The sequence below is a fragment of the Rutidosis leptorrhynchoides genome, chromosome 5 (genome assembly GCF_046630445.1).
Source record: "Rutidosis leptorrhynchoides isolate AG116_Rl617_1_P2 chromosome 5, CSIRO_AGI_Rlap_v1, whole genome shotgun sequence".
NCBI lineage: Eukaryota > Viridiplantae > Streptophyta > Magnoliopsida > Asterales > Asteraceae > Rutidosis > Rutidosis leptorrhynchoides.
This window is the reverse complement of record NC_092337.1, coordinates 337868459-337894297: the sequence shown is the minus strand read 5'-3', so window position 1 is coordinate 337894297 and position 25839 is coordinate 337868459. Positions and strand designations below refer to the sequence as shown.

The following is a 25839-nucleotide window of genomic DNA, read 5'->3' as shown; positions in this document are numbered from 1 at the left end:
ATTACTATCATTATTATTTTCATATTAACAATATCATTGTATTAAATCAATATTTTCTATAAAAGAATATATTATTACAAACACATATAATTTATATATTAAATAACTACCTATAAGCTATTATTGATTTTTAATATAATACTAATCACATAGATATATAAAACAATATAAATATTAATTAATTTAAATATTTATACAAATTAAATATATAAGATATATAATTTTATTCAATTACAATTAAGTATATTAATAAATATACAAATGATATAGGTTCGTGAATCCAAGGCCAACCTTATACTTGATCAATGATGTTATATGTATTTTTACTACAAAATACATTAGGTGAGTATATAGTCCCACTTTTAAACTCTAAATATTTCGGGATGAGAATACATGTATTTTATGTTTTACGTTATGGACACAAGTAACTGAAAAATATATTCTACGTTGAGTTGTACCACTGGCATACTTCCCTGTAGCTTGGTAACTAATATTTACAGCGGTATTGTAAACGCGAATCCTGTTGATAGATCTATCGGGCCTGACAACCCCAACCGGACTGGACGACCAGTATTCAACGGTTGCACAGTACTTCGTTTCGTGACTACACTTGGTACAGTGTAGTAAGATTTCATATTAAAGGGAATATGCGACGTGATTAATTGTTAAGTATGGTTACCAAGTGCTCAATCACTTAGAATATTTTTATTAAAATGTTTACATATGAAATCTTGTGGTCCATAGTTATAACGCTGCTAGCATCAAACCTATATATCTCACCAACTTTATGTTGACATTTTAAAGCATGTTATTCTCAGGTACGAATTAAGTCTTCCGCTGTGCATAAGCTCATGTTAAGGACATTACTTGGATTCGATCATCGCGATGGGACCAACTGTTGATGACTCCGTCCGAGAGGAATAGGACCGGTCGTTAAAGTTGGTATCAGAGCGTTGGTCTTAGCGAACCAGGCCTTGCATTATTGTGTCTAACTGGTAGTTGTTAGGATACATTAAGTGAGTCTGGACTTTGACCGTGTCTGCCTGTCAAAAGTTTTGCTTATCATATTTAGTCGGAAATCATCTGCTTATTATCCTTAGGAATTGCCTGCTTAGTATTCTTAAGTCTAGACACGTCTTACTGCATTTAGTGCATCGATAGTGTATAGACAAAATTTGTATCCTAGCGTATCTGTTGCTATAGACATTGCCTGATGAATTTCAAAGATTCTCCGCAAATCACGGGATTTTGAGTATTATAAATACATATGTAAGTTATGTATTGAAGAATATCAAACCCAACTCCTATAATTTATCCCAAACCAAAAATTCATTCCTCGACTATACAAGATGAACTCCGCGTCCAGTTCAAATTCCTCCGACTCCGACAGCTACGCTGATATGGATTTTCATTCGGGCTCCGAAGGCAGCGTCACTGGAATGGATCAACCAATTTCCCATCATCTATTCTGGATGAATTGGGGATGGGTTCGTAGTGTGCTAAATTATTGGAGACAAGAAGAAGGTGATCCCTTTCACCCACCGAATTGCCCTATTGACGACGAACCTGAAGCACTTACCGGCGAACCTGTTCGAGAAACCATTTTCTCTCTCATTTCTCGAGTATCTCGTCACGATTATATCCTATCCCATATTTCGGATCTTTTTCATTCGCTCACCCCAACCACCAATCATCCTGGTGTACTAGCAGAAATTAACGAACTTTGCGCTCGTGTGACGACTTTGGAGAACACGGTGCGAAGGTTACAAACATCAGCAGCAGCACCAGCAGCATAATCTGTATCATCCTCATCAACGCCGACAATACTCTTAACACCCAACCACAATCACGTTGTAAATCTCAACATCACGATCTGTATCTTGGATATCAACATCACGCGCCTCAATATCATCATCTGTACTTCAAGTATAATCTTCGTTCTATATATCGTTTTACATCGATTACCTTCGCTTTATGTAACGTTCTACCTCATATATTTTCGTTCGACATGGTGATTATGAAATCTCTAATATTTTAGAGATCATGTAATCTAGTATTAACGATAAATCAAATGAGTTTAATATCTTATCGACTCATTAAATCCATGATTACATTCGATGAAAATATATATGCAAGTATATTTTCATAAAGATTGTAATTAAAAAAATTCTTTCGTACAAACTGTTAATGATGAAAATATTTTAACGGGTGGGTAGTACCCGAGAAATATTCAGATTTCACATTAATAAGTTACACTGTACATTCTTCGAATCTGATTCAACGATCATTTACTATCCTACTTACAACTACCGATATACGTATCCGTTCACCACAGAATAATCATTTCTATTCAAATTTCATATTTGGATTTTGACCTATCAGAATCCAACAAGTGGCATAACGAAGAAAACATTGGACAAAAATAAAAAGTGTTAGAAACAAACGAATTAATTAATTTGAATTGTGATAGGATTTCACGCTAACTGTTCTGGCTAACTGTTCCCAGCTAACTGATTAACATTTAATTTATCGCAATTTACATTCTCGCAATTTTATTTATCGTCATTTAATTTCTGTTATTTTCTTTTACGCACTTTAAATAACGGGACACGTATGCAAGGTTTCGATTTATCATATCGACCCATCTATATATATATTTCGGCACAACCGTAGACACTCTATATGTGAAGGTGGGAGTTGGCTATACAGGGTCGGAGTTGATTCCAAAATATATATATACTTTGAGTTGTGATCGACACCGAGACCGGTACACGGGTCACGATACGTATTATTTAATTCGAATATTATATATTAAATTATATATGAATCATTGAACCATCGGACTATTGGACTGCTAACTTTGGACAATTAAAATGAATTAAATTAAAATATTGATTATAACATATGAAACTAAATAATTCTTCAAGCTTGCCACTTGATTCTATCTAAACCTCATTCGTATCTTGGCGATTACAATTTTTACTCAAATCTTCCATGATTCTTGAAAACACCTCGATCGAGAAGTTGAACCAGCCGCACCTGTCTACGGAAGAAAGATTTATACACCTGAAAAACTTTCGAATCCAAATTCATAGTTTAACACATATCGTGTTGAATCCTTTGCCATTTATTAGCAAAAACAACCCTACAATTTCTTTTCAGGAAGCTAATTTTGTCACAACTCCACTTCGACTTCTCAGTAAGACTACTCATATTATAACCTCGATATATATACGTCATTCTTTCGCCGTCGTTACCAGAGAATCTTTTATATCCTATGACATCATCAGCAGATATTCCAACAGCTCGTCATCTTTTTGGCAAAATCAGTAATTAGTGTTTTGAAAATCTTGTAGAACTTCTCCAAGTTATATCTAAAACGTCTATCCCTAAGAATTTCATACTACGAATGTGAAGTTTCTGAAAAACACCCTGAACTATGAAGTAGTTCTCGAAATGCTGATGAAGCAGCATGTAGTAAATGGTCTTAATGGCCAAAATGGATGATAAAAGAATAGAGTGTTGGGAACGCTCGATAGGAAAAATTTGTACTGAAAAACGGATTGAACTAACCGTGAAGGAAACAAAGAACAAATACAAGGACTGAACCTGCCATCAAATAATCCAAATGATTCAGTGCATGCTGAAACTGTTAGTAAGAACCCTACTCGATATTCTATACCTATCCGGATGATATTTTTCATCATCATCTTATCTTAGATATTATAAGATATTTTCATTTCTTCCGTTATGCATATTCTTCAAATTTCTGGAGATATTATTCCCATCTGAAATCATTTATCACTTCGTAACATCTGCGTTACAATATAAAAGAAACTGCATTAGTTTCTAAATTCTGAAACCTTCGAGTTTAAAATATGAATGTTCTGAAGCAGTGTTGGGAACTGATGCATGAATTAGTATAATATAATGAAACTTGATCAACTTCATTATATTACAGTAAGTTATGTTAAGTTTCTAATGGAATGTGATGATTCACAGTACCATCATCATGTGCCATGTTACACGGCTCTTATATTCTATCCAATCTCCAAACATATCAAGAACATATCATCTTGATAGTTCTATCTTTCTGGATATTCTGGTAATTTGACAAATCAAAATCGTGTCATTTCCATTTCTTTCTAAGAGCATCAGCTATGTTCATTCCGAAATTTCATACCTATAAATTCCGGACCATTGCTCGCTTGACTCGAAGTCGGGAAGAGAAAACGAAAGCATGAAGCTTTGAAAAATAAAGAAGGATATAAAACCCAACAACCATCCGGGATTTACAAACCGTGTATATCAATACGTATAGCAACATAAAGACACGGGAGAATTAAAAACCTTATAATTTCAAGAAAATAGTAGAAGTAAATAGATTCTTCTGGTGGTAAATGAAAAAGAAGAATGACAGATGTGAAAATTAAGAGTATATTAAGGATCAGAATGGGATGGAGCATTTTAAAGAATACTCTAAGGTATAAATTGAGGAAGAAAGGATAGAAGATGGGAGGTATGGAAGTAAGAAAGGGAAGGAAGTGGATTTATATTGAAATATCCGACAAAGAAATCGAAACAGATTGCCGCATTAAATCAAAGAAGATCCTGATCGCCGAAGAACCAAATCTTATTACGTAAGATTTTCTTTAAATCCCTTAAAACCCGGAATTCAATAGTGACCACGTCATCGGTAGAAACGAATATATTTATTCACTCATTCCACTCTTTCGTGATAGCTTCACTCGTACGCTTCACATGATCGAATCGTTTTATCCATATCTTCCAATAATGATAAAACTCTATTATTACCTCATATTTGTCATGAAAACATTCCTATTGTTATATATGACAATCTCTACCAAATTTCGGGGACGAAATTTATTTAACGGGTGGGTACTGTAACGACCCGGAAATTTCCGACCAAATTTAAACCTTAAACTCTATATGTTTCCGACACGATAAGCAGAATCTTTAATGTTGAGTCTAGAAAGCGCGAAAACTATATTTGGATAATCAGTTACCCTTTGACCATGCCTAGCGATTCACGAACAATTGTGCGTAATTAAAATGCATATATATGATTCTTATTAATAATTATGATTATATGATAATATATAAAATATATACATAATAAACATTTAACATATATTATCATTAAATGTAAATAAAAGCTAAAAATATATTTGTTATAGTACTATTATTATTAATTACTAATAGATTTATTATTATTAAAAAAAAAAAGAGAAAAAGATCCAAATATGTTTTACATATCTATTAATCTGTATTATAAGTTACTTTATGGGTACAAACGGTTTCAATTAATCACAGTATACAAACAAACCCCGTACAAATTAATGTCAACTTCTACTTTTAAATCTTTGAAATTTATGCTAGTGTGTCGAGTTAATTAAGCTAGCAAACAATCATCAATTGATGAATACAGCTATAATGACCCTCTATATAATTCCTTTCCTTTCTTTTTACAACTCAAAACATCTAACAAAACCACCTTTGATCATCTTCTATAAACTATCACCTAAATCTATCTCTCTCTCATCCTCTCACTAACCGAGAAATCATCATCGTGAGACCACCTTACAACTATCATTGCCATCCTCCAAGACAACTCACCTCTATAAACATCGAACATAACCTTCAAACAATACTCTAGCTACGTTTATACTTTTCTGTTTCAATCGATTACCCTTGTAAACATCAAACACCACAACAACCGAGCTTGTTTCATTGCTACTTGAATAATTTTTTTTCTTTTCTGCCTAAACCCCTCGAAGGAGCTACAACCATCATCATATCATTGATGCTATGATGATTAGTTGTTATCTATTTCTTTAAACCGGAACCCAAGAACACTTAACAATCGATTTCTCTTTTATGTCTGTAAGTCACGACTACCATGGTATCTTCAATCCGTGAACAACCGTCACCATCACCCTCAACGATCTCATAATCCTATCACCACTCATCACCTCCACCATCCGCCACCATGACACCACCCATGATAATTTCAGCCACCAAACCCTCACCATAAACATCACCACCATATTCAAACTCGACCCAAAACCCCACCCTAAACAACCACCATGAGAACTATAGATACCTGGATTACTCGATGTATTGCTACTGTTTGCAGTTGGTATTCGACGTCGGTATTCGACCCAAGTACCACCTTCACCTTTCCCTCCTATCTCTCTTCTCTCTCCCTCCCATCTCTCTGTTGTTTTACCTTCTTCGTGAACACTATAAACCAAACCGATCACTACACAAAAACCAACTACAACTTCGATCTCCTACTTCTGTTTCAGGCCGTAAATTACCACAACCACCTTCCCCAACCGACACTCCTAGCAACCATCACCGAACAAATCTTATAAATACTGATGCAATCGTGTATTCCTACTTCTGTTTCTTGTTTAATTCCAAACCACCACCAACTTGCTACAGCTATTACCTCCTCCTACTTTACGAATGAAGAAAATTGATAAAGATATTCATATAATTTTTGGTGGCCGACCGATGTGGGGTTGACAAGAAGGAGATACTTTGTTTTTATGTAGTAGGCAAGTATTGATGATTTATATAAAAAAAAAAAGATCCAATGCTTGTTGCTACAAATCTGTCCAAACAAAGAGATCCTATTTGACATTAAATCAATCATAATCTAAACTGAATTATAAACCCGTAATTATAAGTATTAGTGGTGGGGTAATTATGTCTCAGTTCGTTTGTACAGCTCAAAACCGAAGGCCTATATATTTTCTGACTTTGGGCCGTGAGTTTGTGGTGACATTAGGTGGACTTCTAATTAGTTGGGCCAAAATTTTTATTGGGCCGAGTTATGCATGGGCCATTTGGGTTTTAGGAATTAAGGAAGAAAAGGAAAACAAAACCGCAAATTATGAAACGGGTTTTAAAATTTTCGGATGATATTTAGACAGTAAAATATAAATGGTGTGATGGTTAGGTGTTTGGTTGTTGAGCTGAAGGTTGTGGGTTCGAGTCCCGTCCCAGGCAGTTTATTTCTTTTTAGTGATTTTAAGGTATAACTTAATATTATTCTTATCATTATCATTATTATTATTATTATTATTATTATTATTATTGTTAATAACATAAAAAAAAATAATCAATTTATTTAAAAGATCATTTTTTTTACTAAACTACCATTATTATTAAGATTATTATGAAAAGTGTCTTTTATTATAAAAATTAGTATTATTATTATTTATTTATTTATTTGTAAAATTATTGTTTTTACTAATATTATTATTACTATCATTATTATTTTCATATTAACAATATCATTGTATTAAATCAATATTTTCTATAAAAGAATATATTATTACAAACACATATAATTTATATATTAAATAACTACCTATAAGCTATTATTGATTTTTAATATAATACTAATCACATAGATATATAAAACAATATAAATATTAATTAATTTAAATATTTATACAAATTAAATATATAAGATATATAATTTTATTCAATTACAATTAAGTATATTAATAAATATACAAATGATATAGGTTCGTGAATCCAAGGCCAACCTTATACTTGATCAATGATGTTATATGTATTTTTACTACAAAATACATTAGGTGAGTATATAGTCCCACTTTTAAACTCTAAATATTTCGGGATGAGAATACATGTATTTTATGTTTTACGTTATGGACACAAGTAACTGAAAAATATATTCTACGTTGAGTTGTACCACTGGCATACTTCCCTGTAGCTTGGTAACTAATATTTACAGCGGTATTGTAAACGCGAATCCTGTTGATAGATCTATCGGGCCTGACAACCCCAACCGGACTGGACGACCAGTATTCAACGGTTGCACAGTACTTCGTTTCGTGACTACACTTGGTACAGTGTAGTAAGATTTCATATTAAAGGGAATATGCGACGTGATTAATTGTTAAGTATGGTTACCAAGTGCTCAATCACTTAGAATATTTTTATTAAAATGTTTACATATGAAATCTTGTGGTCCATAGTTATAACGCTGCTAGCATCAAACCTATATATCTCACCAACTTTATGTTGACATTTTAAAGCATGTTATTCTCAGGTACGAATTAAGTCTTCCGCTGTGCATAAGCTCATGTTAAGGACATTACTTGGATTCGATCATCGCGATGGGACCAACTGTTGATGACTCCGTCCGAGAGGAATAGGACCGGTCGTTAAAGTGGTACACTATAAATTAACTTTAATTGTTAAACAGATGTTAATCAATATATAATTATATATAATTAATTAGGTTCGTGAATCCGAGGCCAACCTTATAATTGATCAATGGTGTTATATGTATTTTTTACTACAAAATACAGTATGGAGAGTTTCATTTGCTCCCTTTTTACTCGTTTACAATATATTTTTGGGACTGAGAATGCATGCACAACTTTTACAAATGTTTTACAAAATAAGCACAAGTTCATGAAACTACATTCTACGACTGATGTATTTAGGACTGATGTATTATTGTGTTTACCGGATATCCGAAGAGATCTTAATTATGTGACCTGTATATCATTATTATTGAATTCCAGTCGCTCCAGCGTATGAATGACTTTTATTTTAGCGGTTGCAATGATCCTGCGCATTTAATTAAATGAAATCTTGTGGCTTATTAAACATTATGATTATTATATCGAAATTAAACCTATGAACTCACCAACCTTTTGGTTGACACTTTAAAGCATGTTTATTCTCAGGAATTAAAGAAATCTTCCGCTGTGCATTAGCTAATACTAAGGATACTATTTGGGGTCATTCATGCCATATTTCAAAAGACGTTGCATTCGAGTCATTGAAGTTCATTAGAGATTATTATTAAGTAAATGACAGATTAGGTTATTTGGATGTAATGAAATGTTAGGCGAACATGTCAATTTCTGATGTAATATTAGATTGTCTTTTAAGGAATAAATGCAACGTTTGTAAAATGTAGCATATAGAGGTCAAGTACCTCGCGATGTAATCATATGTTATTGTATTCGTCCCTATGGATTGGGTCGGGTCGTCTCATGTGGTATCAGAGCGGTGGTCTTAGCGAACCAGGTCTCCAATTAGTGTGTCTAACTGGTAGTTGTTAGGATACATTAGCGAGTCTGGACTTTGACCGTGTCTACATGTCAAAAGTTTTGCTTATCATTTCTAGTCGGAAACCATCTGCTTATCATCCTTAGGAAATTGCCTGCTTATCATTCTTAAGTCTAGACACGTCTTACTGTACTTACTGCATTGATAGTGTATAGACAAAATTCATATCTTTGCGCATCTGTAGATTTGCCTGACATATGCCGTAAATTCCTCTGTAGTCTATGAAATCTTTAGGACCATATATATATATGGATATTCTGTATAGTTAGAATATCATTCGATATCTGAAAATCATTTCACATCAAAGATCTCTTCCATCCACCAAATTGCTCACTTGGCGATGAACCTGAAGCACTTACCGGCGAACCTGTTCGAGAAACCATTATCTCTCTCATCTCTAGAGTATCTCGTCACGATTATATACTATCCCATATTTTGAATCTTGTTCATTCGCTCGCTCCAACCGCCAACCATCCCGGTGTACTAGCAGAAATTAACGAACTTCGCGCTCGCGTGACGACTTTGGAGAACATGGTGCGAAGGTTGCAACACCAGCAGCAGCACCAACAGCATAATCCGTACCACCATCATCAACGCCGACAGTACCCATATCACCCTCAACCACAACCGCGTCGTAAACCTCAACATCACAATTTGTACCTCAGATATCAACATCACACGTCTCAATATCACCATCTGTACTTCGAGTATGATATTCGCTCTACATATTGTTCCACATCGATTATCTTCGTTTTACGTAACGTTCTACCTCATTTATCTTCGTTCGACATGGCAATTATATAATCTCTAATGTTTTAGAGATCATGTAATCTAGTAATAACGATAAATCAAATGAGTTTAATATCTTATTGACTCATTAGATCCATGATTACATCTGAAGAAAATATATATGCAAGTATATTTTCATAAAGATTGTAATTAAAAATTCTTTCGTACAAACTATTAATGATGAAAATATTTTAACGGGTAGGTAGTACCCGAGGAATATTTGGATTTCACATTAATAAGTTACACTGAACATTCTCCGAATCTGATTCAACGATCATTTGTTATTCTATTTACGACCATCGAAATACGTATCCGTTCACCATAAAATAACCATTTCTGTTCAAATTTCATATTTGGATTTTATTTATCAGAATCCAACAAGTGGCATAACGAAGAAAAACATTGGACAAAATAAAAAGTGTTAGAAACAAACAAATTAATTATGAGAATTCTGTTAGGAATCCACGCTAACTGTTCCTAGCTAACTGTTCCCGGCTAACATTTAATTTATCGCAATTTACATTCTCGCAATTTTATTTATTGTTATTTAGTTTCTGCACTTTACATACCGTCGGGACACATGTACAACAATACGTCAGATTAATTCTGAGACAACACGTTGTACAATGGGTCATGATATATATTTAATTATTTTACGCACTTTAAATAACGGGACACGTATACAAGGTTTCGACTTATCATATTGACCCATCTATATATATATTTCGGAACAACCATAGACACTCTATATGTGAAGGTGGGAGTTGGCTATACAGGGTCGGAGTTGATTCCAAAATATATATATACTTTGAGTTGTGATCGACACTGAGACCGGTACACGGGTAACGATACGTATTAATTAATTCGAATATTATATATTTAATTTATATATGAATTTATTGAACCATTGAACAATCGGACTATTGGACTGCTAACTTTGGACAATTAAAATGAATTAAAATGTTGATTATAACATATGAAACTAAACAATTCTTCAAGTTGCCACTTGATTTCATCCTAAACCTCATTTGAATCTTGATGATTCCAATCTATGTTCAAATCTTTCATGATTCTTGAAAACACCTCGATCGAGAGATTGAACCAACCACACTTCATCTACGGAAGGAAAGATTTATGCCCCTGAAAAACTCTTGAACCCAAATTCATAGCTTAACACGTAACCGTGTTGAATTCTTTACCAGTTACTAGCAAAAACAACCTTACGATTCATTTTCAAAGTAGCCAAATTTTGTCACAGCTCCAGCAAGCCAACTTCGACTTTTCGTTCGAATCAACCTTATTATAACTTTGATACATACGATTAGCTTTCCTCATCATTATCGGAGAGCCTTTTATATTCTACCATCAGCGTTTAATCATATAAAAACACAATTCTCTTGAAACCACCTCGGTTTGAAAACCAATGACCCAGATTCGTTAACTTTGAAAATGCTGACGAAGCAGCATGTTGTAGCTGGTCTTAATGGCCAAAAGTTGATGATAAAGAAGGGGGTGTTAGGAACGCTCGATAGAAAATTTGGTATTGAAAATCGAATGGAGCTAACCACAAAGGAGACCAAGGACAAATACAAGTACCAAACTCTGTATTTAAAGAATCCTGATGATTCTGTTTCTGATGAAATCTTTAATGAATACCTTGCTTCTGAATCTAAACCCTTACGGGTAAATCTTCATCATCATCCTTGATATTAGAAATTCCAAGATATTATCGTATCTTCCATTATAAATATCCTCAATATTTCTAGAGATATTTTCACAACTATTCTTATCTGAAATCATCTATCTCTCCGTAACATCTGCGTTACAACATAAAAGAAACTGTGTTAGTTTCTAAGTTCTAAAACCTTCGAGTTTAAAATATGAATGTTTTGAAGTAGTGTTGGGAACTGATGCATGAATTAGTATAATATAATGAAACTTGATCAACTTCATTATATTACAGTAAGTCATGTTAAGTTTCTAATGAAATGTGATGATTCACAGTACCATCATCATGTGACATGTTACACGGCTCTTACATTCTGTATAAATTCTAAAAATATCAAGAAAATATTTCTTGATAATTCGATCTTTTTCAGAATATTCTGGTAATTTGACAAGTCAAAATCGTACCAATACCCTTTCCTTCTTAGAACATTAGCTATGCTCATTCCAAATCTCATACCTACGAATTCTGGACCATTGCTCGTTTGACTCAAGGACGGGAAGAAGAAACGAAGGGACAAAGCCCCAAAATAGAAATTAGGGTATAGATCGCAGCAAAAGGAGAGAGTATTAACTATGGATGACAATGATTATAGAAAACAGAAATAAGAGCATTGAAGTATAAGGGGATATATCAAACTTAACAACCACTCAGGATTTACAAACCGTGTATATCAATGCCGATAGCAATATAGAGACACGGGAGAACTAGAAACACTATCAACGCAAGAGTATAGTAGAAGTAAATAGACTCTTCTAGTGGTAGATGAAAAAGAAGGATGACAGATGTAAAAATTAAGAGTATATCAAGGATTAGAATGGGATGAAGCATACTGGCAAATGTCTTAAAGTAGGAATTAAGGAGAAAGAGTAGAAGATATGGGATATGAAAATAAGGAAACGAAGGGGGTAGTTTTATAGTAAAATATCCGACAAAGAAATCAAAGCCGATTTGCCGCATTAACTCAAAGAAGATCTTGATCGCCAAAGAACCAAATCTTATTACGTAAGATTTTCTTTAGATCCCTTAAATTCCGGAAATTAATCCTAACCACATCATCGGTTAAAACGATTCCCTATTACTCATTTCACTCATTTGTGATAACTTCACTCGTACGGTTCATATAATCAAATCGTTTTATCTATATTACTCAATGATGATAAAACTCCATTATGACCTCATATTTATCATGAAAACATCCTCATTACTATCTATAATGATCTCTATCCAATTTCGAGGACGAAATTTCTTTAACGGGTAGGTACTGTAATGACCCGGAAATTTCCGACCAAATTTAAACTCTAATCTCTATATGTTTCCGACACGATAAGCAAAAACCCTAATATTGAGTTTAGAAAGTTTGAAATCTATATTCAGGTAACCAATTACCCTTTTACCCTGCCTGACGATTCACAAACAACCTATAATTTAGAGCTCGAACCCGTCATGATTTATATATACGATTTACCTTCTTAAACGATGCTATTTCAAATTAAAATTTTACGTATTAAGTCGTTTTATTTTTATGATATAATTTTTGTAATTTTTTTTAAGAAACGAAGTTAAATTAAAAATGTACAATTTGTAAAGCACAACGTACAACAATGTATAGCTTAAATAGTTGAATCGAAATTAATTCGTTTACTATTCATATGAATAGTAAATGAAATGAAATTAATTAAATTACTATTCACATGAAAGCGACATGATAGAAATTATTAATTGTAAGTTACATAATATACCCCTGAAGTATTTAATAAATACGACTTTTTAAAAATTTACGATTCAAATTTGATTCTAAATTTATTATTATATTATTATATTTTATTTCAATATTATTATATTATTATTTTATTACTTTATTATATTATTATATTATTATAATTAAACACGTTTGATTCCTTTTATTATTATATTATTACTTTATTATTATATTATTACTTTATTATAATATTATATTATTATATTTTATTTCAATATTATTATATTATTATATTTCTTTTCAAAATTATTATATTATTATTTTATTAATCTATATATGTGAATGATCGATTTCTCATTCTGGCTCATAAAAATTTTACTACGCATATTATCATTAGTATTTATATTATTATTATTATTATTATTATTACACTTATTATCAATCTTATTATTATTATTAAGTATTAAGTATTATTATTATTAGTATTATACATAAAATACTACGACGGAGTGCTGTTCGAGTGATCTCAAACGGATTTTCAAAATGGGTTTTTCATATGGTTTAATGCTAAGGAATTCATGGGTATTAAATAAGGAGATTATGGGTATTGTTCGGGGGTATTGTTCGTGAATCAAAGGCCAACCTTGCATTTATCATCTCCGTTGTGTCTACATACTTTCCTGCAATATTGAATCTCAATATTGATACGTGAGCACTCAAAACTTGACTTTTATTTATTATTAGTGTGTCCCTGACTAGTGCTCGAGAAATTAGGATCATGCATGCTTTTATATTTATTTTTGTCAAAAATATATTTTAGGATAGAATCTGAATTAATTACCTCTGCGGTTAAGATAAGGTATATGATATATATGTTTTTGGAAAGGTGGCGAAAAACTATAAACTTTTCATTTAGAAATCAAATGATTTTGACGGACGGATGAGAAGTTATAGTCAATTGAATTTTTGTATCAATTATTAAAAATGATTATTATTATTATTACGTCGTCGTTAAAATTATCTTTATTTGAGTATTATTATTATGAATATTATGAATATTATGATTTTTATTATTAATAATAATTAGTATTCTTATCAAAAACTATCAAATTATTATTTTGATCGTTATTGTTATTAAAACTATTAATTTATTATCATTAACACTAAAATTATCATTTTTACTAAAAGTATTATTTTTAAAAATGTTATTACGATTATAATTACTATGATCATTATTATTATTAATTATTAAAAACAAATAATATTTTTTTTATCAAAAATTATCAAATTATTATTTTAATTGTTATTATTAATAAAACCATTAATTTATTACTTTTATCATTATTAACATTAAAATTAATATATTTAATAAAAGTAATATTTTAAATGAAATTATTATTGTTATTGTAAAAATATTATTTACTATCATTTAGTATATTTTATAAATAAAGTTTTATTTATTAATAAATAAATTATAATATCATTTACTATAATAAATTTTATAACAATATTTAAAATATAAAATTTGTTATATTTAAATATATAAAAATGACTATAATTATGTAAAGATCTATGGAAGCTATTTTGGTCAAATTAATTTTTGTTAATGTAGGTATGACTATCTCGAGCATTAGGATTGTGGTACACTATAAATTAACTTTAATTGTTAAACAGATGTTAATCAATATATAATTATATATAATTAATTAGGTTCGTGAATCCGAGAAAACCTTATAATTGATCAATGGTGTTATATGTATTTTTTACTACAAAATACAGTATGGAGAGTTTCATTTGCTCCCTTTTTACTCGTTTACAATATATTTTTGGGACTGAGAATGCATGCACAACTTTTACAAATGTTTTACAAAATAAGCACAAGTTCATGAAACTACATTCTACGACTGATGTATTTAGGACTGATGTATTATTGTGTTTACCGGATATCCGAAGAGATCTTAATTATGTGGCCTGTATATCATTATTATTGAATTCCAGTCGCTCCAGCGTATGAATGACTTTTATTTTAGCGGTTGCAATGATCCTGCGCATTTAATTAAATGAAATCTTGTGGCTTATTAAACATTATGATTATTATATCGAAATTAAACCTATGAACTCACCAACCTTTTGGTTGACACTTTAAAGCATGTTTATTCTCAGGAATTAAAGAAATCTTCCGCTGTGCATTAGCTAATACTAAGGATACTATTTGGGGTCATTCATGCCATATTTCAAAAGACGTTGCATTCGAGTCATTGAAGTTCATTAGAGATTATTATTAAGTAAATGACAGATTAGGTTATTTGGATGTAATGAAATGTTAGGCGAACATGTCAATTTCTGATGTAATATTAGATTGTCTTTTAAGGAATAAATGCAACGTTTGTAAAATGTAGCATATAGAGGTCAAGTACCTCGCGATGTAATCATATGTTATTGTATTCGTCCCTATGGATTGGGTCGGGTCGTCTCATTCGTGAATCGTCAGGCAGGGTAAAAGGGTAATTGGTTACCTGAATATAGATTTCAAACTTTCTAAACTCAATATTAGGATTTTTGCTTATCGTGTCGGAAACATATAGAGATTAGAGTTTAAATTTGGTCGGAAATTTCCGGGTCATTACACCATACTCTACTGTACGCAGCCCATCATGATTACTCCCTGGCTGTTTCCAATCACTACAAGGTAGCCCAGTGGTTGGGCTTAGACATCCTTGAATGAGGTATCAGATTCGAATTTTGAGGTAGCCAGGGAAGTATGTTGGTCTATTTTCTTTTAATCCCCGCATCGTTCAGTACATCTTGGGGAAACTATGGCTGAGGACGACCCTCTTTGCCCCTGAGCTTGGTTGGTTTTCACTTAGTTGTGTGGTTTTGGGAATGTTTACCCTAAAGGTGCATTAGTTGTCTGGTTTCGGGGATGTTTAACTTAAAGGTGCATTAGTTGTGTTTGGTTTGTTACCGGTGGTCGGCTCTTTGCTTGCGCAACAATTTTCACCTGGCATGCCTTTCGAGTTATGTTTTCAACGCTTTTTGGCTCTATTTATTGAGGCAACAACAATCGTCGATTATGGCGACTTGACTGCCGTTGGACCCTAAATTGAATCCCAGGCAGGTCTTCTCGGAAGCAATCTCTCTGCCCTGTAGTTAAGAGGGGATGACTTTCTCTTTTGGTGGGTGGAGAATTTTTCTTAACTTGTGGTTAGAGAGACGACTTCTCTTATATTCTAGTCTAGGGTAGAGGAAAGATTGTCTACATCTCACCTCCACCATATACCGCATGCACGGGATTGAGTATTGTTGTTGTTTAATTTTGTTGATATGATTACTACTATACCTACTCATATTTCATAAATTGTACAACGTTTTCATTAATATGTTTGGTCCTATATCTTTACTGAATATATACAACCATTAGGATATGATGTGAGTTTCAAATACTTGGAGGCGTTGTATGTTGTTCTTTTTAGAATAACTAAAAAGTCTGTCCTAGTTGCCACTATGTTGGATGGTAGTGATCAATTGGCTTTCGGATTTTGGCCTTTACAAATGGTTTGAGAACACTGAATGTATCATATCAAAGTTTAGGGTCTTGGACTGGTGCGTCTTTTAGGGATTGAACTTTAGTTTAGAGCGAAATGTGGCATATTTCACTTGACAGTTTCTAAATTATAAAATATTATAAAGTTTCGATAAACATGACCTAGGAAGGTATACCTTATATGAGTTGCATAATGCCTCACCAAATACTTATCCTCTTATCTTAAAGCGACCCGTATGCAGAGGCGAAGCCAGAAAATTTGATCGATGGTGTCAATAAATAGGAGTCAATTTGTTGCAAAATTTGATTCAGGGGTTCGACTCTCATTGGCTACAAAATTTTCACTTGTTGTTACACGCCCACTCCATCGGCCTCGAAGATTACGGACGTCTTACGTTTGAACCTTACCGAAAGGGGTTTTACTACACGAGATGCCCGTATGGTTTCATTGTGGGGGTTTCCTCCTGAGGCGGACTGTAATAGTTCAACCAATGAAATGATTAAATAAGTGGGTTCCGACATCGCGTTCGAACCCTGCCAATGACTCCTAACCGCTGTGTAAAATAATACTACGGAGTATTTATTTTTGATGTAACAAATTATTAATACTCCGTATTATTTTAGAAACAATACAAATTGAAGTAAGCTCATGAATGAGAAGAAAGAGAGTAAAAAGGGAAAATGTCATCATCAAAAGGATCGAACTGATGCCTTCACAATAAATAAAAGAATACTAAGTGGACATGAATTGTAAATTTTGACAACGAAAAAATAGATTAAATGGGGAATTGAACTTGCACCCATATCTAAAAAAGTCGCTATAAAATTCTCGCAACCACTCAGCTAACATAACATTTATGTTTATCTTTGCAATTTATTAGTATATATTTCAAAATTCGATGGTGTCATTTGCACCCATAATATACAACGTGGCTCCGCCACTGCCCGTATGACTTGTTCTTTTTGTTTCGTTTGGATAATTTCCTTCAGAAGTTGATAGTTTGTATTTTGTTTTGTTTTCTTTGGTCATCAAGATTCATGTATCGCAGGCCTTGGATTTTTTGGGTATAAACATAGATAATGTTATAGGTGTTTATCCAAAACATTCTAATATATTATCAACAAAGTTTGAAATATCGTTATCAATATTTGATTCAGTATTGTTGTCTATAACTCTATACTAGGTAGTGTTAAACAATAGAAAGCCCCTAAGTTATTAAGTTATTATGTATTATTGATACAATATCTATATTTATAGACTACGTAGGAAACCTTAAAACCACTGGCGATTCTAGGATCGTAATTCAATGGGGTCCTAATTTTTTTTCGATACTTACTCAAATGAAAAGTTAGAAATTTCGGTTCGGGTCGGGTCGGATTTGATTGAGCCATTACAAACATCATTAAACAAAAGCATACCATTAATACAAAATTATTGTATATTCAATCTACTAAGTACTAAATGCAACTTTTACTTTTGTCTATACGGTTTCATACGATAAAATTCATCAACACTTGCATCATTGCCAATACAATATAACACATCTTTCTCAATATATGAAATTAGACAATCATTTATAAATGGATCTCCACCAAAATTTATGATCAGCAAAGTATAATGGAATAAAGTTATGACTTTTACTTCCGATCTCTCGTTGCTGAAATGAGTGATTTTGAGGTTGACATGGACCTTATAATTATTCACACACCACTTTCTAAAAGAAGTTAGATATTAGAATTGAGAGTTGAAAAATTAAAAAAAAAATAAAAAATATGAGAATAAATCGTATCTTATGAATATATATGAATGACGGATTAAAATTGTAGTTTCAATTTTGCCAAAAATTGAGGAACAAAATTGTAATTAGGTCTTGTCGTGTTGAGTAAAAACGTAAAAGGTGTTTTGTGTTACCGTGTATGAGAAAACAGAAACAAAAAGAGTTCATTTTTTCTTTATATATTTGTATACTCCGTATTTATTAGTGCCTTATATTATAAAATTATAAGTGAGTTAATTTTGAAGTATCTTTCAGTGGTTCATACGATAAAATTTTAAACTTAAAAATATATGGGGTCCTACAAATATATTTAGTGGTGTCCTATAAAAATTTTAATGATCGTTTGTAAAAAAAAATTCGTAACTAGCGGGGTCACGGGACCCCATTGGGGTATATGTAGAGTCGCCTCTGCTTAAAACCCTAAACTAAACCCTAACGGACCTTACGCCCACAAGCTTGTGCCATAATAGTATAATCTATCTATATCTATATCTATCTATTCTATCTATCTATCTATATAGTCTAATAAACCTCTAAAATGATGACATCATCATTAAGCTAAATTACCTTTTAATTTTCATAATGATGATGTCATAATTATATATTAATTTAATTAAAAATATAATACAAAATCTTTTATAAAAGGAAATATTAATCTCTCCTAAATTGTAATTTTATTTTTCTAAAAAAATTTTAAAAGGCATTTATTATTATTAATAATAATTATTATTATTAAAAATATAAATATAAATATTCAACTTTGAGCAAACTTTATGTTTGTAAAATCAACGACAAGTTTCTTAGTCGGAATCCGTGGTTCCACGGGGAAATAAACTAAATGACTTTAACATTTACATTCACTTAATACCTAAAATATATCATTAAACTGTTTTGTTTAAACAAACCCGTGTTTTCACGTGTTTCGTTTAACGACAAGTTCCGAAGGATGAAATCGCGAAAGTTCGAGATTAGAAGAAAAACACTAGTTATTAATAAAATCAATAAAAACTATTTTTTTTGTTTGTTGCACGAAGATATACTAATATTGTTATTGTTAGACAATGAAACCCCGTAATAATTATATTATTCATCATGTATATAATTAAACCCTAACGGACCTTAACTCACAGACGGACTTGGGTCTTAATACTAATCTACACTCTAATAGGAAGTACATGCAATGGGTATAATGCCCCTTCTATCCTATCAATGAATGATAATATATGACTTAAAAATACTCCATTGAATGAAAATAGACCTTTTGATATTGTTTCATTTAGTTCACATTTTTGTGTTCTTCCCCTAGCATTTAATATGGCAACATGATTGATGATCATAAATGACTTAATGTTCTCCTAAGAGTTAGAAACACCGGTTCTGTCCTTGACTTTGGTAGTTATTATGCATCAATGATTGATTGTTAAATGACTTTTCTACCCCTAACTACAAAAACTAACAATCAATACCTTCAGGACAGCTTGTATAAGCTGTTTTTGTTTACACCTTCTTACCTATCTTTGTAACCATTCCATAATCAATAAGGCAACAACTTCACCTTTTTCGACTCATACCATGTGCATGACCATTAATAAAAACGTTTAGTTAAATTATATCTTGAGCCTTCTTTAAAACAGATGTTTTAGTGTATATTCCCCACACACACTTACCTTATAATCATCAAAAATTACTATTTCTATATCTATCACTATAGCAAGCACATGTAACAATCTATAACTTTTGATTCTATGTATGTTCATATCTTCAAAATTCCATACAACACATGACTTGCTGTTACTTTGACTCCTTAAAGTCAACTCTGTGGCCATCTTTTTACAATTAAACCCTTGATCAATTCAGGGAACCAAAATCAAACCCTTACCAACATCAACACTCTTTATCATAGCTCTATCCAACCATACTGCCATATCACAAACTTCCCAATTTTGACTACAAATAGTCAAAATTGGACTGAAATCTTGCCAAAACTATTGACTATACCCATTTACCTTTATCCTTGCTGCATAACAGTTGACTGTCAACCAGATTACTACCAAACAGATTATCCCTGAAGCAATTTGACTTTCTGTTTGATCCAGAAAAGTCAACACGACATCACCATATGCCGCTATTGCATCTCAGATACATCGAAGCCTGTTGACATAATCTTAAAATAATGTTCTTAACAATTCCAACCCAATGTCAACCTTTTATTCATTCTGCAGCATTTACCATATTCACAAAAAAGTTGACTTTTGCCAGTCAACTTTATATAACCCATTATAAAAACATTATCAACGCTCAAACACCAGATATCACTAGAAACCACTTTACAATCATCCTTCGTAATCAAATCATTACAACTCAACCCATTGACCATTACCAAAAAATCTCTGCCATTTAGTTGACTTGAAAAGTCAACACTAATTCAACTTTGAATACAACAAATAGACCCAAATGACACGTGACCCATATTGTTTTACCACACACACTTTTGGTAATGAGATCACACATTACTTTGATTCCAAACCTATATAGCTAATAGGGAACATTACTATCCCACCACACAGTAAACTCAATCACTGTATCATTATGATTAACACAGTAAGACCAGTAGACTGACACACACATGACTACTGATAAAAAGCTATTTTTTCGGTTCGATGATCTTTTTTTCTTTTTTTTTAAACTATGGCCTCATAGGCTAACTTACTAATTTCATTTATATGATTAACTATCATACCTATCCTCATATATTGCTTAAGCTATATAACTTTTTCATCAGATAGTTTGGTCCTATGGCATTAGTGAATCTATATAACCATTAGGATGTGAGTTCTAAACACTTGGAGACATGTATGAGTTCTAAACATGACCTAGGAAAGTATACGGTATACCTTATAAAAGTTGCATAATGTCTCACCAAATACTTATCTTTTTATTTAAAGCGACTCGTATGACTTGTTCTTCTTGTTTAGTTTGGATAAATACCTTCAGAAGTTGATAGTTTGTTTTTTGTTTTGTTTTCTTTGGTCATCAAGATTCATGTGTCACAGGCCTTAAGTTTTTAATGTCATAAACATAGATAATGTGATAGGTGTATATCCAAAACATTCTAATATATTAACAAAGTTTCCAAACATTCTCATCAATATTTTATTGATTATTGTTGTCTAACTTAAACTTACTAGATTGAATGAAAAAAGACTTTTGATTTTTGTTTCATTTAGTTCACATTTTTGTGTTCTTCCCCTAGCATTCAATAAGGCAACATGATTGATGATCTTAAATGTCTTTTAGTTACTCAATGTTCACCTCAGTGTTAGAAACACCGGTTTTGTCCTTCACTTGGTAGTTATTACTCTATTATCCATTAATGAATCAATGATTGGTTGTTAAATTACTATACTACCCCTAACAACAGAAACTAGCAATCCATGCTTTCAGGACAGCTTGTATAAGCTGTTTTTGTATACACTTCTTAACTATCTTTGTAACCATCCCATAACCAATAAGGCAATAACTTCAACTTTTTTGGTCATACCATGTGCATGACCAGTTGTACTTTCTCTAATGACCTAACTGCCCTTTAATACATTTCTTTTCTTTTTTGTTTGAACCAGTTATTTAGTGAGTTCGTACACAAGGAATATGGAGGACCCGGGACGTTATTGGTGGATCCGTTCACAAACATGTTAATAGAACTCAAGCAACGAAAGCTGCCCGGAGCCAACTCGGCCGCTCGGGCAGCCCTTTTATGGGCTCAAAATTACCTCGATCACGACTGGCAAATTTGGAACTCCAAATACAAGTAAAAAAAAATTGTGTACATTTTCATGTCATTAGTTAATCAAAAAACACAAAAAGAGGCAACTTTGATCACACTAATATATATTTCATCAAAATTATACATATTTTTTAGTGTCGTTGCTCGTCTTTTTGGCTCGGCTCTAAACTATACAAATCATGTTTTTTTCATTCTCTTGATTGAAATCAAGAGTATCAGCTAGCAGCCTCAGAGATACTCTGCAACGAAGGGCGCCATGATGTTGACTTCGAAAACGATCCAGACTTTTGTCTGTTTGTTCGTTCATGCCCCGTCATCTGTCTCGAATTTTCCAATTCGGAACTTATTTGTTCGTCACCAACCGAATTTTCAAGTTGCTCCTTTTTCTTAGCTTGTTTTTTCGCTCTCAATACCTTCATAACTTCTACAAAACCAAACCAATCAACCGTTAAACACAACTTTACCAAACATTAAAATTCTACCAAACATTAAAATAAATGAAACATGAATAAATAAACATACCATGAGAGGTAACAAGGCGATAAGCTCGACCAAGAGCGAGATTATCGGAGGGTCGAAGAAGCTTAACTCGAGTAAACCGGACGGTTTTGTTGCCGGAGTTATCATCGTTTTCGGAACCAGGAATTGGAATAATAAGAGAAACATAATGTCCAGGGTTCATTTTCATAATTTGACTAGCAGTTACAGACCAATACATCCTCTCTATCTTCCCTGATGGATGTTGTATCACTAAAGCAGCTGCATCTACTGCTTGACAATTTCCCATCTCTAATTTAATTTATTTTTTATTATAAAAAATAAATAAAAAGAGAGAGAATTGTTATTAGGAAGAAGATGAAGAAGAAATAATGGTGGTTTTCCTCTTGACATCCCCAACCCCTCACCCTTATATAATAATGCTAGTGTTCTCCAATTGGTTAGCAACATTTTAAATTTTTAAATATAATATTGTAGAATACTCTATTATTTTATTTTGCATATATAACTTAGAGTTGAATCCTATTTTTAACTAACATTTTGTTAAACACAACTTTCAAGGGTAATGGTCAATAACAAACAATTTTTGTTTTCTAAATTATTATTACCTCCGTCTCATTCCAATAGTCCAGTATTCCATTTTGGGCTGTCCCAAATTAATAGTCCACTTCCATAAATAGAAAGGAAAGAAGATATTTCATTGGTGGATCTGGAGAGAGAAGATATTTCATTGGTAGAGAAATGAAGTTAGTGGGATTTCCTAAAACTGTGTGTTTTTTGTCTGTGGACTATTGGAATGAGACGGAGGCAGTATCATTTTTTAACATGTTGATTGTGAAAGCGAATTATAATATCAATGATCGTTATTTCATAGAAAGCAGTTAACGATTTAGAAGCACTTGGAACAATTCCAAAATAGTCTAGTAGTTAAGGTATCGATTACTTTTACAAGTGATCTTAAGTTCAAACTTCACTAGCAACATATTTTGAAGTGAGCGTGAAAAAGGTTGAAAACGATCACGGAATAACCGGTTAGACTGTATATATCTGATTAAAAATACTCCTTTCTCGGATAGCTTGAACATTAAGAACATTATTTGTTTATTCGTTTATAGTAGCTAACGACAATCCTTTTACATTAGTGCTCACAAAAGGTTGAGAGAAAATACTTTGCCGTGTATTATTTACTTTGTTGAAAGTAATAGAAGTTATAAACTTAGAGGTTTGATTATCATGCTAGTGATAACTATATTGCCATAAGAGTGATGATATTCACACACTAGTTTTTGATCTATACACACTTTTTACCATAAAACTTACAATTATATCCTTTAATCTATATAGGGAGTTGAACCACTATCATTGTAAGTAAGGACATATAAGTAAATTAGGTGTGTATGAATCAAAACAAGTGTGTGAGTATCACCTCCCTTGCCATAAGTTTAACGGTCTGCATTTGTTATTTGTGTATATTTGTGAGTTTAGTAGGGGTACATATGAATGTCCTAATTGTTTTGTTATAAGTTAGGTTATAATGTGTAATGCTGATAATTTAACGGTTAAGAAGTTCAATTATGAATTTATGACAAACATTTCAATTTCTAAGGTAATAGCAACTCGAAATGATTTGAACGGTGAAAAATGAAAAGGGTCGTCCTCTCTCCAACAAACTTATATTCGACTATTATTATTTAAATTGACATATTGACAATTTGATCAAAAATGCATATCCCTGTTTTGATTTTAATACCAATGATAATGACACCATGATTGCTTTCTCCTTTCATTTTATAATTACTTATTGTTTAATAACAACAGTTATTTAGGGAACATACAAAAAATATATAAAAATAGATTGGACTATTTAGCAAAGTAAGTGATGCAGATATTACAATCTGTTTTAACAATCTACCGGAACAAATTACAATACAATAGCTACCATTATCCAATACACACAATTTCCTAATTATAACAGTTGCACAATTATTCAATTAAAAATCTATTGAAAACAAATTGAAACTTACATACAAATCAACTCCTACATAGAACGGCGTTAAGGCGCGAAGCCCGAATAACAATAACAATTACTATTACTATAGTATTTAATAATTATTAAATATAAAGCATTTAATTAATACATCAATGTTTGCAAATTGATTTAAAATAGAAGGTGATGAAGACTTTATAGAGTAATGACATAAACTAGAGAATGGAGGCCTGCCGGCAAGGACCGTATATGGTGGTTACATCCCACGTGGCACTGTCATTTGGACGGACTTTGTCGGCGTTGTCGACGGAGTCAAGATTTAACCTTTCAACAAAACAAAAAACATTTACTATCTTAATAAATCTTGCCTCCTCCTAATGTCATTATTATTATTTTTTTATTATTAAACAAATCAAAGTAGATTATATAATGTTAGTTAACCATAATATTATTATTCAACTACTCAGAGTTACTTACGGTCACTTTTACACATCTACACTTAATATCGGGCTTTCTAGAGATTGTGTCATTTAAAAGTACTTTAGTTCAATTCTACCATAATGATTAATGAAGCACTTATTTATCTATTTTTTTTTTTTTTTTTATAAAAATCTCTTAGTTTCGCTAGAATTGATCATTAGACCATGAATAACCGTGCCTCTGACGTCACATGCGGATTATACACTTTTTGGCCAAAAAATATAATCTGCCTGTAACGTGGCAGATGTCAGTTTCTGATACAAAATAACCCTGACGCCCCTTTTCCGTGTCATCCAAATGTGGGTCCTACCAGCTTTATTTTTCTTTTTATTTTATATTAAATATGAATACAAAGTATATTTTATAAAATAAAATGCATATAAAATATAAAAAACATCACAAAATAA

At 32.1% G+C, this 25839-nt stretch overlaps 2 protein-coding genes across 2 annotated transcripts in view; one reads left to right on the top strand and one right to left on the bottom strand.

Moving 5' to 3' along the window:
* Positions 1-22553, top strand: part of LOC139850315 (protein PLASTID REDOX INSENSITIVE 2, chloroplastic-like) — a 38389-nt gene extending 15836 nt beyond the window's left edge. The window contains exon 3 of the mRNA XM_071839901.1: positions 22304-22553. Coding sequence (XP_071696002.1) covers positions 22304-22495 — 192 coding nt within the window. The 3' untranslated portion in view covers positions 22496-22553. The remainder of the gene's footprint in view (positions 1-22303) is intronic.
* On the bottom strand, positions 22460-23336 carry LOC139850316 (uncharacterized). The gene is made up of 2 exons (XM_071839902.1): positions 22990-23336; positions 22460-22891 (listed from the first exon to the last, which is right to left on the bottom strand). Exons 1-2 carry the CDS (start codon positions 23252-23254, stop codon positions 22683-22685), a joined length of 474 nt encoding a protein of 157 aa, XP_071696003.1. The 5' UTR covers positions 23255-23336; the 3' UTR covers positions 22460-22682.
* Positions 23337-25839: the final 2503 nt, after the last annotated feature.

Coding starts and splice junctions, on each gene's coding strand:
- LOC139850316 (XM_071839902.1), bottom strand. CDS start 23,254: ATGGGAAATTGTCAAGCAGTAGATGCAGCTGCTTTAGTGATACAACAT. Junction 22,892..22,989: donor TCGCCTTGTTACCTCTCATG/GTATGTTTATTT, acceptor TTGGTTTTGTAG/AAGTTATGAAGGTATTGAGA.